A 16,894-nucleotide genomic window follows, 5' to 3' on the forward strand; every position below is an offset into this window, starting at 1 on the left:
GAATTCAGTTGTGTAGAGGACCTTAAAGAATATTGCCTCGCATCTTTCTCCATCTTTCCCTGCTTTGTATCCTCAGTGGCCTCTTGAGACTAATCAGGTTTGGCCATGATAGCAATCAGAAGAATCAGTTACATTGAATAAAACTATCCAAAAATGTATGAATACAGTCAATTCTGTCTCCTACTCATTCCCTGTGGAAAGAAGTAAAAACACACAAAAATCTTAAAAACTGAAGCCAGTCAAGCAAGCCTGAAAAAGAAACCTAGATTTGGCTACATTTTTGAAAGGAATCTAGTGTTGTGAGTCTCATTTTCTGGCTTTGATCTGGTTGTCAGTCGGGATGGACTTGCCCAAATGATGGCCCACAGAGAGGCCAAATTTTTCGTTTTTCTGCTCATCCTGCACTTCCTTTTTCATTAAGAACCCTGCCTGGAAGTTTAAGTCAAAGAGGCTACTTGGAGCAAAATACAGTGGCGTCTCATCCCAGATATTTTCCAGGCGTTTCTTCCATCCGTCCAGGATCTGAATTCGCGCGTCCGTAGGAGTGCGCCCAATGCTGTATGTCAGCTGAGGTTCCAGGACTTGGAAGCCACAGAAATGCAGAGTGCCGCTCTGGGGATACACGGAGAACAGAGGTGAGTCACAGAACAAACCCTATACAGCTTGTACCACAAACAAACAGAAGTAATGTAGGCTTTCCAACAAGACGCTCCGACGTGGGGGCCTGAGGCACCCCGGAGAATCAATTCATAGCTATTTTCTCTCACCTTCTAGCGCTCTCTTCCTAGCTGTTACCTATTTTAGCCTATTCAGCTGAGCTCTTGTTTAAATGAACAAAATCTTGAAACCGTGCCAGCCTGGGATCCTCTGCCAAAGAGCCGGAACTTCTTTCACATAAGGGAGTTTCGGCTTCTTGGCAGAGGACTCCTGCCAAGGTATGTGGATGCGCCTTTCTCCGCCTCTCCTTCTAACTAGATGAGCCTCAATAAGTGATCTGTAGAATTTATTCTCCAATATTAATGTTAATTCTCCGCCGTTCTAGGTGGCCACCGCATTTGCTCTTCTCTCCAACCCTCTTCTGTATAAGAGATCATCTTCATAGTCCAGTGACCGACCACCCAGAAGCCTCCCTCAGACTCCACTCTTGCTGGCTGGGCTAAATCATTTCTGAAATTTTCTCATAGGTGGTGAGGCCATAGCGGCAACCTGGAGAAGGCCAGGAAGACTGGAGACAGCGATCAGTTGTCTGGAGTGGGGGCCCATGGCTATACAAATCTAGGGGTTACCTGCACTAGCCTTTGGTTAGGAGACAGAGCAGTTTGGACGCGTGCATACCCAGGTTACTCTTGAGTACAGGGGCCCGGAAGACTAGTAAGGCTTAGAAGGGAGCTCCCTGGAGTTCTGAATTATTACGGTGCTTCCGTCCTCACACCTCGGGTCTGTTTTCAGCTGCCATCTTGAGAATCTGGACCCCACAGAAAGCTCCATTAATTAATCCCCGGGGAAGGTTCACTGAAACAAAGTAACCTGAATTGGCCAGAGGATGATATTCATGTCTCCGTGGATACCCTGCAGAGAGTACATGGAGCCGCTGCCACCAGTGGTGATGGAAAGCACGGTCTTCTTATTCTGCGAAGGAAAAGTCATCACGCTCCACGTCTCCTTCGTGACGGGAGGTTCACGAAACGGCCCCAGGGCTGTTCTTGTGTTCTTTTCGACACACAAGTCCAGCCACCTGCCATTTCTGTTCCTGCCTCCCACACTGGCTCCTCTGAGCCACGCAGTATGACTCCAGAAGTCGACACTCGAGGGCCAGCCCGGGAGTCCACATTACTCCGGGGTGTGGCCAAGCAGGTGAAGGCTGATACGAAACCGGTGTCGACTGCTGGTGCCTACGTGGAGTTATTTGTTGTGTCCGTCTCTCCACGGCACTCCGCCTGTATCCAGGCATGTAATCCAGGAGACCTCAAAATGTGTCCGGTGTAGTATTTGGGTGTCTACATACATACAGAAAATAGTCTCATGAGGCCTCCACCACCCAGCCTCAACGCTCAGCATCTTGCCGTTCTAGTTTTGTCTAATCTCCCCGCCCCTTGTGTTCCTGGGGTATGTTAAAACAAATCCTAAAGTCCTGTCTAAATATCTTCACACAGAGGCGCCTGGGTGGCTCAGTGGGTTGAGTGTCCGACTTGGTCTCAGGTCGTGATCTCGTGGTTCGTGGGTTCGAGCCCCACGTCGGGCTCTGTGCTCACAGCTCAGAGCCTGGAGCCCACTTCGGATACTGTATCTCCCTCTCTCTCTGCCCCTCCCCTGCTCATGCTCTTGTCTCTCTCTCAAAATAAATATTTTTAAAAAATTAAATATCTACACGCACTATTATCCAGCTCTCCCAGGAGCCTGACCTTAGGAACCAATTGTGTTCAGAACTCTGCCTCAGGACAGAAGGCAGCCCGGATCCAGCTGTTAGAGAAACAGAACCATCCACCTACCCGGAAAGGTCCATTGTCATACATGGCAGCATACGTGTACGCGAACCCCCCTACGAGCACTCGTTCAAACCAGCCTTTCAGGATGGCGGGGACTCCGAACCACTGCAGCGGGAACTGTGGGGCAGAGCACAGAGAGGTCACAGCGGGAACAACCGCCAGCGAAGAAGGCTCCGGTGCTTGGCTGACGTCACAGAAGAGCAAACCCTTCTTGGGGCCCTTGTCGTTGCTTCCGGAGGAGTTAGCACATTAAAGAAAAATATTGGTCAGTCAACTTGACACTCTATTTCTGCCTAAAAGAAACAAGTACCGGGTAGGTCTGAAGAAAGCCACGTGCAATGATGATTTGTTTCTACAAGATCACATTTCGCGGCCGAGTCTAAATAGCAAGGAATGCAGATAAAGTTTGCTACGGTGTGTGACGCAAAATACAAAATCAATATTTTGTAGGAGTGCTGTCAACAATGTGAAACATGTATCTTGTGTTCACGGATGTGAAATCCTACCGTTTAGAATAAGCTGCACATGGGGCACCTGGGTGGCTCACTTGGTTAAGCGTCCGACTTCGGCCCAGGTCACGCATGATCTCATGGTCTGTGGGTTTGAGCCCCGTGTCGGGCTCTGCGCTGACAGCTCAGAGTCTGGAACCTGCTTCAGATTCTATGTCTCCCTCTCTCTCTGCCCCTCCCCCGCTCGTGCTCTGTCTATGTCTCAAAAATAAACACTAAAAAAATTTTTTTCAAATAGAACAAGCTGCATATGAGTGTGCGCTCACACAGGCGAACAAATGACCCGTGTGCGCTCGGCTTAGCAGGGAATTCCCATGGAAGAGTCTTGTCGGCCCTCTTTTCCTAATAAAAGCAGCACAAGGACGATACCAGTATTTCCTCTTCTTCTCCCTGACTTCGGATTTAAACACAGGGACACCTGGGACAGGCCTGATGAGACAAGTTTAGCACAGAGAAGGAATTTGTTGGACTTGATATCTTTCCCTGATATTTGACGGGTTATTGATCCACAGGAAAGGGGGCAGAAGGGGCTGGGGTTTAGAACAGAAGGAACATGAGATGGAGCACAAGATTCGTGTTCTCACCCTGAATCTGCCGTAGACATGATGCAAGACCTTTGTCACATAAGCCTGTGTGGGTCTTTTGTTTTGCTAAGTCTGATGGGCCTCATCTGTAAAACCAGGGGCTTGAGTAATCTCTACTCTGCAGATTACTCACAACTCTGCAGTTGTGAGGGGCCAGACCTGAGGCTTTTAAGATAAACGTGTAGGTGGCTTAGGCACGTAGATTTGGTCCCTGTGAATGTTCTACAGTCAGAGCTGAAAACAGAATTGGTTGGCTTGCAGCATATTGAAAGTTTATTCTTCCCCTGGTTGTTCTTGGAGAAATGAGAAAAGTGAGCAGGGGGCTAGCCCCAGTGGTACCTTGGGATAAATTAAAGTATCACTTCCTCAGGACGCTTTATTTCTATGCTGAAAGATTACCATACAAGTACACCGACTCCCATAGTATGACTTTGCCAGGGGCGCCTGGGTGGCTCAGTCAGTCAAACATCCGCATCCCGCCCCACATCCGGCCCGGCGCTAACAGTGCAGACCCTGCTTGGGATTCTCTCTCCTTCTCCGTCTCTGCCTTCCCCCCACCTCACCCACTCTCTCTCAAAATAAACATTTTTAAGTAAAAAAAAAAAAAAAAAAAATTAAAATTAAAAATTAAAAAAGACTTTTCCCTGTCATCTGTTGGTAAAATGTTATAAGTATACAAATCTGAAGTGTCTACGTTGTGTTTCGGTATGTTGCTATTTTACAGTACACAACTTGCACCGTTGTACTGATAGTAAACTGATGCATCGGATAGAAGCCAAATTCAAAGACCACCAAGGTCCTTTCCAATTCTAAAATACGGTGATTCTGAGAAGCAGAACTGAAAGCTGCCACAGTGGCCGCAACGGCCGCACTAGGAAAAGATACAGTGGAAAACGCTGACCAAAAAGGCATCCTTCGGGGCACTGGCTCATGGGGCGTGGCTTTGATAGCGATAGGCCTGAGGGTGGAACGGAAGACCTAAAAGTTTGGATTCTTTGCAGCTGATTGAACAGTTGCAAAAGCTGCAGCTGGTGTCACCCTCCTCGTGCAGTTTCTAGGGTCACATCTGGTCCGTGTTCAGTATCAAAAGGCTGGTTAGAACCGGTAGAAGCAAAGTCATTGAGTCCAGTGTGGCATTTTCGGGAAAGAGGATTGAGAAGGAGCTCGTACAGTACGGACTGCCTGGCGGGGAGACAGCTTCCACGAGAAGAGGGGCGGGAACACAGGAAGCAGGGCAGCGCCCCCTTCAGCTGGGAGGCTCTGACCGCAGGGGTCCGTGCCCCGTGCTTCACTCCGCGCGCTCGCGCAGAGAAGGGGTCAAGTGCAAACTTTGAGAGATCCCACAAGGAATCACTAACTGAAGAGAAGCTCAGGGCTCACTGGTCATCTTTGTAGTCACATATTTTTGTCTAAGTTTATTTATTTATTGAGAGAGAGAGAAGAGATAGCGTGTATGGGAGCGGGGGTGGGGGGGGGGGAGTGAGGTGGGGGGGCAGATAGAGAGGCAGAGAGAGAATCCCAAGCAGGCTCCCAGCTGTCAGCACAGAGTCGGACGGGGGGCTCGAACCCACACACCGTGAGATCGTGACCTGAGCCGAAACCAAGAGTCAGGCTTTGTTAAGCTACTCACATGCCCCATGTAGTCACATATTTTCAGAGTAGTACAGCCAGGTTCACAATATCTACAAATCTGTGTAACACCACCCCGTTTGAAGTCATCACCCTTCTTTATAAAGAAGGCGCTGAAGTGTGTAAATGACTTTTCCTAAGATCACATAGCTAATTAGGTGACCAGTCTAGGACAGTAAGAACTCAAGCATCCTGACACTCCTTCTGATGTCCTATCGCACCTGAAAAATCACAAGGTCTGCAGCTTCCAGCTTCTTTTGTTCCGCCACAATATCGGGGCTCAGGCGGCCTTCTTTATAAGCTAGAGCAGACTCGGCAGGATACTGAAAGTTCTCGGGGTCCTTCAGTGGACCTGCCCGGAGGAAAATGACAGGCTGGAGTCAGAGGGGCCGAGGCTGAGCCACAGAACCCACAGGCGAGATGTGCCGCAGAGACCTAATTAAAGGGGGGGAAGGCTGATCCTACCTGTGATGTCCCTTCTGGAGATGACGGGATTGAAGTTCATGGCATACAGGTCTGACACAGTGACCTCCCATCCTTTCCTCTTCAAGGCCTCTACAGCAGCCTCCTTCATGGCATGGTTGAAGGACGTCCTCTCTGCGTGGGCCAGGACGATCAGTGCTCTTCTGGCTATTTAGACACACACAAGGCATATGGAGAAAATCAGTTTCCAAGCGGCAAAGCTTTAGCTACAGGGCGGCCGAGCCGGGATCCATAATAGAGGAGTGAACTCGGCGAGGCATTGGGTGATGCAGTCCATCCACGGCAGCCAGAAACATATTTTCTCCTTAAAAGTACCAACGAATAAAGGACGCATTTTAATGCAGTGGCTAATTTCGCTGGCATACTTAACTGGCCATCTGCATGAAAATGGACTTATCCTCCTGACACCTTTTTTTTTATGTTTGTATTTTATTTTTGAGAGAGAGAGAGAGTGTGTGTGTGTGAGTCGGGGAGCAGTAGAGAGAGAGGGAAACAGAATCCAAAGCAGGCTCCAGGCTCTGAGCTGTCAGTGCAGAGCCTGACGTGGGGCTTGGACCCACACGCTGCAAGATCGTGAGCTGAGCCGAAGGGACGCCCAACCGACTGAGCCACCCAGGCACCCCCCTGCTAACACCTTCTATTAGGTGTCAGGCGTCAGTATCTTGGTTCCCCTCATCAGGGGGTAGTGGCAGTGTTCTATTTCCTGGGTGCTGATCACACAAGTTTGTGAAAATTCACTTCGAATTTTCAGTGTGTCTGTTGTATTTGTGTTGTTGTTTTCACTATCCCACAAACATACCTCGTAGAGCAATAGATTCCTGGCAGAGTATGGATCTAAAGGAAGAATTTGTATAACCTCAAGATGGAGAATACTTTGTAAGAAAGACTAGAGATTCAGCAACCACGAACGGAAAGCTTGCCAGATAAAGCCACATAAAAATTAAAAATCTGGGGGCGCCTGGGTGGCTCAGTCGGTTAAGTGGCCGACTTCGGCTCAGGTCATGATCTCACCGTCCGTGAGTTCGAGCCCCGCGTCGGGCTCTGTGCTGACAGCTCAGAGCCTGGAGCCTGTTTCGGATTCTGTGTCTCCCTCTCTCTGACCCTCCCCCGTTCATGCTCTGTCTCTCTCTGTCTCAAAAAATAAATAAACTTTAAAAAAAATGATTTAAAAAAAATTAAAAATCTGTGTGTACCAGAAGGCACCGTAAACAAAGTCAAAAGACAATCAACGGGGAGCAGATACCTGCAACTCTTACCACAAAGGGTTAAAATCCCAACGAATGCCTACACACAGAAAAAAGACAGACTACACAATAGAAAAATAAATCAAGGATATGAGCACTCTACTCACAGAGAAGGAAATGCAGATGACAAAAAAACAAATGAGCAGGTGCCTTGCCTGGCCTGTCAGGAAAAGCAAATTAAAATGAGATATCATTATTTACCCATCAGATTGGCAAAACAATTTATCATTATTTACCCATCAGATTGGCAAAACAATTTAAGACAAGCAACAGTGAGGGCTATTAAGATTGCAGGAAACCTAGCAGTTGCCAGTGGGAACACGAATTGCCTCCACCCTGGGGGAAAGTAATGAGGCCGAATCTCTTTAAATTTTGAGGACGCATAAATCTTGACCTAGCTCTCCAACTTTGGGGAATCTGTTCTACAGACTAAAAGCGTTGGGACATAAGGATGTATGAGCAAGGACGTGGACTGTGTCATTCTTTTCACTGGCATTCACTGACTCTTTATGGGGAATATTTGAATAAATTATGGCACATACACATTACAGACTAGTATGCTGTTAACTGTATAGAGTTACCCAGAAAGCTATCCACGATGTATTGTTAACTGATCAAATGAAGCGACTGTGAATCCATTACTATAAAAGACAAAGAAGGGGTGCCTGGGTGGCTCAGTCGGGGAAGCATCCGATTTCAGCTCAGGTCATGGTCTCACTGTTCCTGAGTTCAAGCCCCACATGGGGCTCTGTGCTAACAGCTCAGAGCCTGGAGCCTGCTTTGGATTGTGTCACCCTTTCTCTCTGTCCCTTCCTCGCTCACAGTCTATCACTCTCTCTTTGTCTCTCAGGAATGAAATAAAATTAAAAAAAAAAATACAAAGAATGAGGGGCCCCTCTCTGGCTCAGTGGGTAGAGCATGTGACTCTTGATCTTGGAGTCGTGAGTTCGAGCTCCACGTTGGGTGTAGACATTACTTGAAAAAAAAAAAAAGACAAAGAAACTACATATATGTGTACGAAGATTTGCAGCATATAGGTATGAGGGGGAAAAAAGATGTGGAATAATTACATGAAACTACTGATAGTGTTCTTAGCTAGGTAAGAGATGTCAAGGGCATAGAGACAGAGGGGAGAGATTTGCTTTTTTCTTGGACCTCCTCTGTATTACAAAGTTGTTAGAACCAGAATGTTTTCCTCTTGCAACAACAGCATTTTAGTTTAGTTTAGTTTTATTTCTTTAAAGTTTTATTTCTTTATTTTTAAGTAATCTCTATATTCAATGTGAGGCTCAACCTCACGGTCCTGAGAGCAAGAGTCACAGGCTCTTCCAATTGAGCCAGCCACGCACCCCTTTTTATTCTCTTTTACTTGACGTATACTTGACACACAGCGTTGCATGAGTTTCAGGTGGACAACACAGCGATTCCACGCGCCTACACCTTACACCGCGCTCACCCCCGGTGCGCTCACCTGTCATAGCACACGACTCTCCTACAAGACCACCGCCCATATTCCCTGTGCTGTACCTTTTGTCCTCGTGACTTATTCATTCTATAACTGGAAACCCGTATCTCCCCCTCCCCTTCACCCATCTGCCTATCCCCCTACTCCCCCTTGCCGTCTGGCAAAGTCAGTTTGTTTTTTGTATTTATGGGTCTATGTCTTTTGTTTGCTTGCTCCTTGGGTTTTCAGATTCACAAACAAGTGAAATCGTATACTATTTGCCTTTCTCTGGATAACAGCATCAACGGGTGCTTACTATGTGCTAGGCACTGCTCTGAGTGCTTTGCATTCTTTTCCAGTTGTCATGGCAACACCATGAGCTAGATACAATCAGTATCCCACATTAAAGATGGGGAAACTGGGGCGCCTGGGTGGCTCAGTCGGTTGAGCGTCCGACTTCAGCTCAGGTCATGATCTCACGGTCTGTGAGTTCGAGCCCCGCGTCGGGCTCTGTGCTGACAGCTCAGAGCCTGGAGCCTGTTTCAGATTCTGTGTCTCCCTCTCTCTCTGCCCCTTCCCTGTTCATGCTCTGTCTCTCTCTGTCTCAAAAAAAATAAATAAATGTTAAAAAAAAAAAAAATTTTTTTAAAAAAGATGGGGAAACTGAGGCACCGAAAAGTTAAGCAAGTTACCCAAGTTTACATGGCAAGTGGTGAAGCTGGAATAATGTAAAAATACGTAGACATAAGGGCACCTGGCTGGCTCAAAGGAGCACGGAGCTCTTGATCTCAGGGTTGTGAGTTCAAGCCCCATGTTGGGTGTAGAGATCACTAAAAAAAGTTAATAAATCGTAGATAAATCCATGCAACCATGTGCAGGCAGCAGGGCAGGGAATGGAGTTTACCACCAACACCGCTCCTAGTAATTGGTGTCACTGCCTCATTTCTCCATAACTCCTAACATCTGTGCCCATGGGCGGAGCTCCAGCGGGAGCAGCTGCTCTGGGTTAAAATCGGCCAGGCGGCAGCTTCGGCCCTAGCCTGCCCAGGAGCCTCGCCTCGTTCGCTCGCTCTCTCGCTCGTGGCGTTTCAGACTCTCCAAACTCCGAAGCGGGGAACAGAAGTCTGATAAGGGATTCGAGTTCTAGGAGAGCGATTTACCTACTTTGGACGGCCTGGGGAAAAGTTCAGGAGCTCCTGAGGCTGCCTTAGCAAATCCCTGCCCCCTCTTTATCAACTCCAGGACTCACCACTCTCGGGAGAGATGTGAGTATATAAAGTTCTGACAAGCGTTTTCTCTGTGACGTACCTTTGCATTAGTTCTATCAGTGTTTACTGAATACTGCTTTGTGAGTTTATATTCTTGTGGCTTACTTCTTCTGAGCTATGTATATAGATATAAAGATAAATTTTTTTTTACTTATCAGTATTCACAGGCACTTCTGAAGTAGTAAAATACAAAGGCACTTGCCATAAAATGACTGAATCAGGATATCTAGCCCTTGCTTTTAAGGAGCTCATCACCTACAAGCTATAGGACGCCTGCTGCTTTCAAAAATAAACAGAGGCGCCTGGGTGGCTCAGTAGGTTAAGGTCGGGCTCTTGATTTCGGCTCAGGTCATGATCTCAGGGTTCCTGAGTCCGAGTCCCACGTCAGGCTCCAAGCTGATGGCATGGAGTCGGCTTGGGATTCTGTCTCTCCTCTCTGCCCCTCACCTGCTTGTGCTCTCTCTCTCTCAAAATAAGTAAATAAACTTAAAAACAAACAAACAAACAAACAAAAAAACGATGTAAGATGAGACACAAAGAAGAACATATTTGCCAGAAACAAAACCAACGGTGTTCAGTATCTGGTATATATAGATTCCTGAAAACAACGCAGTAGAAAAAAATGGTCAAAGGTTCTAAATATACAACAGAACACTGATCGGCAGTCAGTAGAGCAGAAGCGCTCCTGGGCCAGAGTTGAAGGGCAAATGGGTGACTCCCTCTCCAAACAGCATGATACCAAGTCACTGGTTGCCAGGTCCTTTCATGGACAAACCTGGGGTTTTTTGGACTTGAAGTGTTCATTTTCCCTTCCTGCCACTTAACTAGCTACATGACCCGTTTGACATCCTCAGAATTTCCCCCTAGGAATGGCGGTAAGACGTGCGCACAAAAAACTAATGGCATTAGCCTGACGGGGGGAGGCTAGGAACAAAATTCCAGAGGAAAACTGTTGACTTCAGGCTGGCTGATAAGGAGCTGCCATTGAAGGAGAGGTTTGAAAGCCAAATGAGCTTATTACCAATACCCCTAATTTAATATTCATTTCTGCTTGCCATGCACATAATTGACCTGATGGAGGCCACTTGGTAACGCAGCTGAGCATATCTTTGTGAACGCAGCTCTCTCCCTGTGCTGGTTCGCTTTCAAGATTTCATACCCTATGAAATGTGCTCCCCATTTATCATCACTTCTCTGTGTCCTGAAATCCCTCATTCCTTCCCCACCCTCTTTTTTTTTTTAATTTTTAAAATTCTAGTTAGTTAACATACAGTGTAATATGATTTCAGGAGTAGAATTCAGTGATGGATCACTTACATACAACACCCAGGGCTCATCACAAGTGCCCATTTTAATACCCATAACCCATGTAGCCCATCCCCCTGCCCAATTCCCTCTGTCAACTCTCAGTTTCTTCTCTATCCTTAAGAGTCTCTTGGGTTTGTTTCTCTCTCTTTTCTTCCCCCCCACTTCCCATGTGTTCATCTGCTTTGTCTCTTAAATTCTACATATGAGTGAAAACATATATTATTTGTCTTTCTCTGACTTATTTTGCTTAGCATGATACATTCTAGGTCCATCCATGTCATTGCAAGTGGCAAGATTATATATATATATATATATATATATATATATATACATACACACACACACACACACACACACACACACAAACACACCACATCTTCTTTATCCATTCATCAGTCAATGGACATTTGGGCTGTCTCCATAGTTTGGCTCCTTCCCCACCATCTTTTGTGTTCTGTTCCCCCCAGCACGTCCACCCTAGCATGAGCCCTGCTCATGTTCTCCCTAACTCTTTGTCTCAGCCTCCTGACCAGGGTTACTGAGCACCTGTATCCACCAGGCACTGCTCTAGGCATTTAGGATACATCCGTGTACAAAAGAGACACAAATCTTTTTTTCTTCGTAGAGCATACATTCTGGTGGCCAAAGTATCCCAAATGTTTCGGGGGAGCTGGTCTCTGTCGTCCTCTGTTACTCTAACATTCCTACAATTCTCTGCCTCCAACCGCAAGCCAACCTGAAACCAAGCATTCACTGACATTCCAGATTGAACAGGACTCGGTCAACCTGCAGTTTCATTGAAGACCAACACAGAACTCAATGTTCTGGGGAACATAGGGAAAGATAAAGCTGGCAGAGAAAGAAAGGGATGGTGGTACATTGTTTTTATGTAAAGCACATCTAGATCTATTTAACAGTAAAAGATAGATGACCCACATGATCATTCTGGCAGGAAGAATAAGCAATCAAGGAAAACCTGTTACAAGTGGAATAAGGGCAAGCCCTCCTGTCAGTTTCATGCATTTTGTTCCTGCCTTCCGGGCTCCCTGGGTTCCTCACGGAATGCATGCCTGCCAGTCAGAGGAACCCAGTAGTTACAAACAAATGCTCTGGATGCTTCCATTAATGTCAAGACTTAGCTGGATACAGTTAATACTAGTTAAACAAGGTCCAAATCATTCCATTTTCTCTCATTCTCCCCCCCCTTTTTTTTAAGTTACACATAAGTACAGAATATTCCGTAAGATTGCCCTATACTGTGCTGGTGTCCTCAGGCCAGCAGAAGAATGATATAGAGGGGTGCCCAGGTGGCCCAGTAGGTTAAGCATCTGACTTTGGCTCAGGTCATGATCTCCTGGTTCATGGGTTCGAGCCCCGCGTCGGGCTCTGTGCTGAAAGCTCAGAGCCTGGAGCTTGCTTTGGACTCTGTGTCTCCCTCCCTCTCTGTCTGGCCCTCCCCTGCTCACACTATGTCTCTCTCTGTCTCTCAAATATGAATAAACATAAGAAAAATGAGATAGAAACAGCCTCTATCGTGCATGCAGGAAACCTTGTGAGCTACCCAGCAGTCTCTCCCAGATGCTTCTCCTCCAGGCTTCCAGAAACTCTGGGTGGGCTTCCAGTCCCCAACTCAGCCCTTTTCACAGAGATGCTAACTGTAGGTTGTCAACGGCAAACAGCAGTCTCATCCCCTCACTTGAGGCAGGCGGAGATTCTCTAGGTGTATGTGTGTCTTCAGAAAGAACAAGGCTCACAGGGAAGGAAATGACAAAAAGGTAGAGTTCTGTCCCAATTGAAAAAATGGCTTTCTAAACACTAGCACTGCCCCATCTCGGAATGAGGCTCTCTGGTAAACAGAGCCCCCTGCCCCTGCAGGGGAGCGGAGTTTCTGCCACTGAAATGGACCCGATACAGGGATCGGGTCTGCCCCATCCAAGGATCACAGACAAAAATGTCTCCTGAACAGGGGCACCTGGGTGGCTCAGTCTCTTGAGCTCCTGACTCCTGGTTTCAGCTCAGGTCATGATTTCTCGGTTGGTGGGATCGAGCGTGGAGTCAGGCTCTGCACTGACAGCCTGCAGCCTGCTTGGGATTCTCTCTCTCTCTCTCTCTCTCTCTCTCTCTCTCTCTCTCTCTCTCTCTCTCCCCTCCACCTCCCCTACTCATGCTTTCTCTCCAAAACAAATAAATAAACTTAAAAAAAAAAAAAAGGTCTCCTGGTCAGGCAGCCTGGGATGGTCTCTATCCAACTAAAGGGTACAGGTTCCCCAGTTCCAGCACACTCCTCACCAGATCTTTCAATTTTCCTCCCGAAGCAGTGAATTCACATTTTTAAATAAAATAACCTATATTTACTATAAATATCAGCAACTTATTCCAAAATGTTTTAAATTCTATAAGGCCAATCAAGGTGTGCCAGTGGACCAGATTTGGCCATTGACAACGGCCGGTTTCTGACCTGTTTTGGAGGAAATTTTCTGCTTCCAAGGTCAAGTCTCTGTTAAATGCCCACCTAAGTTTGTGGGTATGGGGTAGAAAACAGGAGCTCCCCTTCCCCCGGTGTCTGATTAGGGCTCAACCTGAGATCTTAACGCTCTCGCTTTTTCAGTTTTGAATCCAGGAGAAAAACTGAGCTCTAAGCCCCTCCAGGATCCTTGCAGACAGCTGAGGCCTGGGGGTGACCCAGCTCCCGGACGCGGCACTCACCAGCCAGGGCTCCGGCTGTGCTGATTGGCTGCGCTGCTGGTTGTCAGGGCGACCCTGGCCGCCGCCGAATCCTCGCTTTGCGGGGTGGGGGACAGCAGTCAAGCAGCGGCTGGGGCTGCACCTCGGGAGGTTGGGCGTGCAGCCTGCAGAGCGCCTGCCACTTTATAGCAACTCGCGCCTGCCCGCTTGGGGTTCTGCCTCCCGGGGTGGAGCCGGCTGCTTGCCCCTGAGGCGCAGGGCGGGGCGTGCTGTTGCTGCTCTTCAGGGAAGGGAGGGGGGGTCTGAGGACTGGAGTAGGGTGCCCTGGGTACGCGTGGGATATGGGACGGGAGGGTGCAGTTAAAGGGTCTGGGTGCGGGTGGGAGGCAGGCCCATGTGGACCCTGTCCAGGAAGCACCTGGGGACAGCAGGGGGAAGTTTCCGGTGGAGTCCCAGCGCGCCCCGCGAGCCTCTCCCAGTCCTGGGAAATTGCCTCCGCACGGAATGGGGTGGGCAAAGAGAAGGGTGTGCTGGGTGTGGTCCTTAAGCCTCGGATTCGCTGAGTCACTGTGACTCTGGACTTAGATTCGGAGGGCCGAGGTACCTTAGGAGACGTGTTCCAGGAAAAGGGAATTCATTTCTTCCTTTGCAATGTTCACATTGTGCACTGGGGAGTCTCAAAGGACGCACTTCGCTGGGTGCAAACCCCTGCTCCTCAGAATGGGAATCTAAATGGTTTAGTCCAAGGCTGGCTGGAGAGATAAGTAACAGGGAAGCATTTAAAGAATAGCCAAGACGAAGGAAAGTTGACTGGCTTTACAAAGGCTGACTTTAGGCAGCTGACCAGAGCAGAGAGAAAAGTTTTAAATCCCTACCAAGTGAAAGTTACAGTAAAGTCTTCATCCTATGGGTTGTACTGTGCATGTCTTACTCTGTTTTACAGGTACTGCATTTTTTTATACACTGAAAGTTTGTATAAACTTTGAACAAATCCACATCACCCCCTTTCCCACAGCATTTGCCCATGTTGTGTCTCTGTCACGTGTTGGCAATTTCCTGAAATGTTTCGAACCTTTTCATTAAATTTGGTATGATGATCTGTGATTAGTGATTATAACTCACTGAAAATTCAGATGATGAGCATTTTTTTTAACGTTTATTCATTTTTGAGACAGAGAGAGACAGAGCATGAATGGGGGAAGGTCAGAAAGAGAGGGAGGCACAGAATCTGAAACAGGCTCCAGGTTCTGAGCTGTCAGCACAGAGCCCTACGCGGGGCTGGAACTCACGAACCACGAGATCGTGACCTGAGCGGAAGTGAGACGCCCAACTGACTGAGCCACCCAGGCGCCCCTGATGAGCATTTTTAAACAAGGAAGTATTTTTATTAAAAAAATTTTTTTAATGTTTATTCATTTTTTTTTTAATTTTTTTTTTCAACGTTTATTTATTTTTGGGACAGAGAGAGACAGAGCATGAACGGGGGAGGGGCAGAGAGAGGGAGACACAGAATCGGAAACAGGCTCCAGGCTCCGAGCCATCAGCCCAGAGCCTGACGCGGGGCTCGAACTCACGGACCGTGAGATCGTGACCTGGCTGAAGTCGGACGCTTAACCGACTGCGCCACCCAGGCGCCCCAAAATGTTTATTCATTTTTGAGAGAGAGAGAGAGACGGCACACAAACAGGGAAAGGGCAAAGAGGGAGGGAGACAGAGAACCCAAAGCAGGCTCCAGGCCCTGAGCTGTCAGCACAAACCCAATTCAGGGCTCGAACCCATGAGCTGTGAGATCATGACCTGAGCCCAAGTCAGATGCTTACCCAACTGAGCCACCCGGGCACGCCAACAATGAAGTATTTTTAAATTAAGGTATGTACATTGTTAGTGCTATTGCACACTTAATAGACTAAGTATGGCGTAAACATAATTTTTATATGTGTGGGGAAACCAAAAAATTAATTTGACTTGCTTTATTGCATTTTTTGCTCCCAGACCTGTCAAATCTCTGAGATATGCCCATGCTGTCAAAGGGGAAGGAAAAAGAAAAAGAAGTTTAAAGTGTAACCGTCAAAAAAATTAGAAATGGTAACTAAGAAAATTTAGAGAGAAGGTGGGAAGTACACTCTTAAAGTGAGGTTTGCAAAATTTAAGGGGTTGCAAAAAACCCCAACAACTCAGTAATCAAGATAAATAACTGTTAAGTCATTATTTTTAAAGATTTGGGGGGGGTTAGGCAAAGAATTCTTACTATGATACCAAAAGCATAATTATTAATTGAACTTGATCAAAATTACACAACTTTGCTCTGTAAAGATAGCGTTAAGACAATAAAAAGACAAGGCAAAGGCTGGGGAAAATACTTAAAAATCATATATCCAATGAAAACTATATGCAGAATGCATAAAGAACTCTAAAAACTCAACACTGGAAAACAAACAGACAAAAAATTCGGAAGGATTTTAACAGACACTTTACCAGAGAGGATATACAGGAGACAGGTGCATGAAATAATGTGCATTGTCATTAGGAACATGCAAAGTAAAACCACGATGAGATAACACTGCTAAGACATTAGAACAGCTAAGACATTTTTCAAATGACAATACCAAGCATGTTGGCAGGGATTCTGAGAAATGGAAACTCTTAAATCATTGCCAGTGGGAATGCAAAAGGGTACAGTGACTCTGAGGACAGTTTATTAATCTTTTGTAAAGTTAAACATGGACCGACCAGGTGACCAAAAATTCCATTCCTAGATACTTGCCCTAGAGAAAAGAAAATTTATATTTACCCCAAATCTGTACATTAATATTTTAACCCCTTTATTCATAGTAGTCCCAAAATTGGAAAAGACCCACATCTCCTCTCACGAGTGAATGTATGAATAAACTATGGGGCATCCATGCAACCCAACAACACCCAGCAATAAAAAGGAATTACTCTTTTTTTAATTTAATTTATTTTTTTAATTTACATCCAAGTTAGTTAGCATATAGTGCAACAGTGATTTCAAGAGTAGATTCCTTAATGTCCATTATCCATTTGGCCCATCCCCCCTCCCACAACCCCTCCAGTAATCCTCTGTTTGTTCTCCATATTTAAGAGTCTGCCTGTTTTTATATTATTTTTGCTTCCCTTCCCTTGTGTTCATCTGTTCTGTATCTTAAAGTCTTCATGTGAGTGAAGTCATATGATATTTGTCTTTCTCTGACTGACTAATTTCGCTTGGCATAATACCCTCTAGTTCCATTCAT

At 46.6% G+C, this 16,894-nt stretch overlaps 1 protein-coding gene across 2 annotated transcripts; it reads right to left on the bottom strand.

The window, feature by feature from the left end:
- Positions 1-306: 306 nt before the first annotated feature.
- Positions 307-13,841, bottom strand: NQO1 (NAD(P)H quinone dehydrogenase 1). Of its 2 annotated transcripts, XM_047078680.1 has the most exons (6): positions 13,662-13,841; positions 5,674-5,838; positions 5,430-5,560; positions 2,490-2,603; positions 1,528-1,629; positions 307-612 (listed from the first exon to the last, which is right to left on the bottom strand). In XM_047078680.1, exons 2-6 carry the CDS (start codon positions 5,780-5,782, stop codon positions 307-309), a joined length of 762 nt encoding a protein of 253 aa, XP_046934636.1. In that variant the 5' UTR covers positions 5,783-5,838; positions 13,662-13,841. The 2 variants fall into 2 exon arrangements, with proteins under 2 accessions (XP_046934636.1, XP_046934637.1); XM_047078681.1 differs by lacking the exon at positions 13,662-13,841 and having other exon boundaries at positions 5,674-5,842.
- Between the last annotated feature and the right edge of the window lie 3,053 nt (positions 13,842-16,894).

This window comes from Lynx rufus, unplaced genomic scaffold (genome assembly GCF_022079265.1).
Source record: "Lynx rufus isolate CCGP_SWC_20201006 ecotype Redwood Valley unplaced genomic scaffold, mLynRuf1.p SCAF_16, whole genome shotgun sequence".
In the NCBI taxonomy this organism is placed as follows: Eukaryota; Metazoa; Chordata; class Mammalia; order Carnivora; family Felidae; genus Lynx; species Lynx rufus.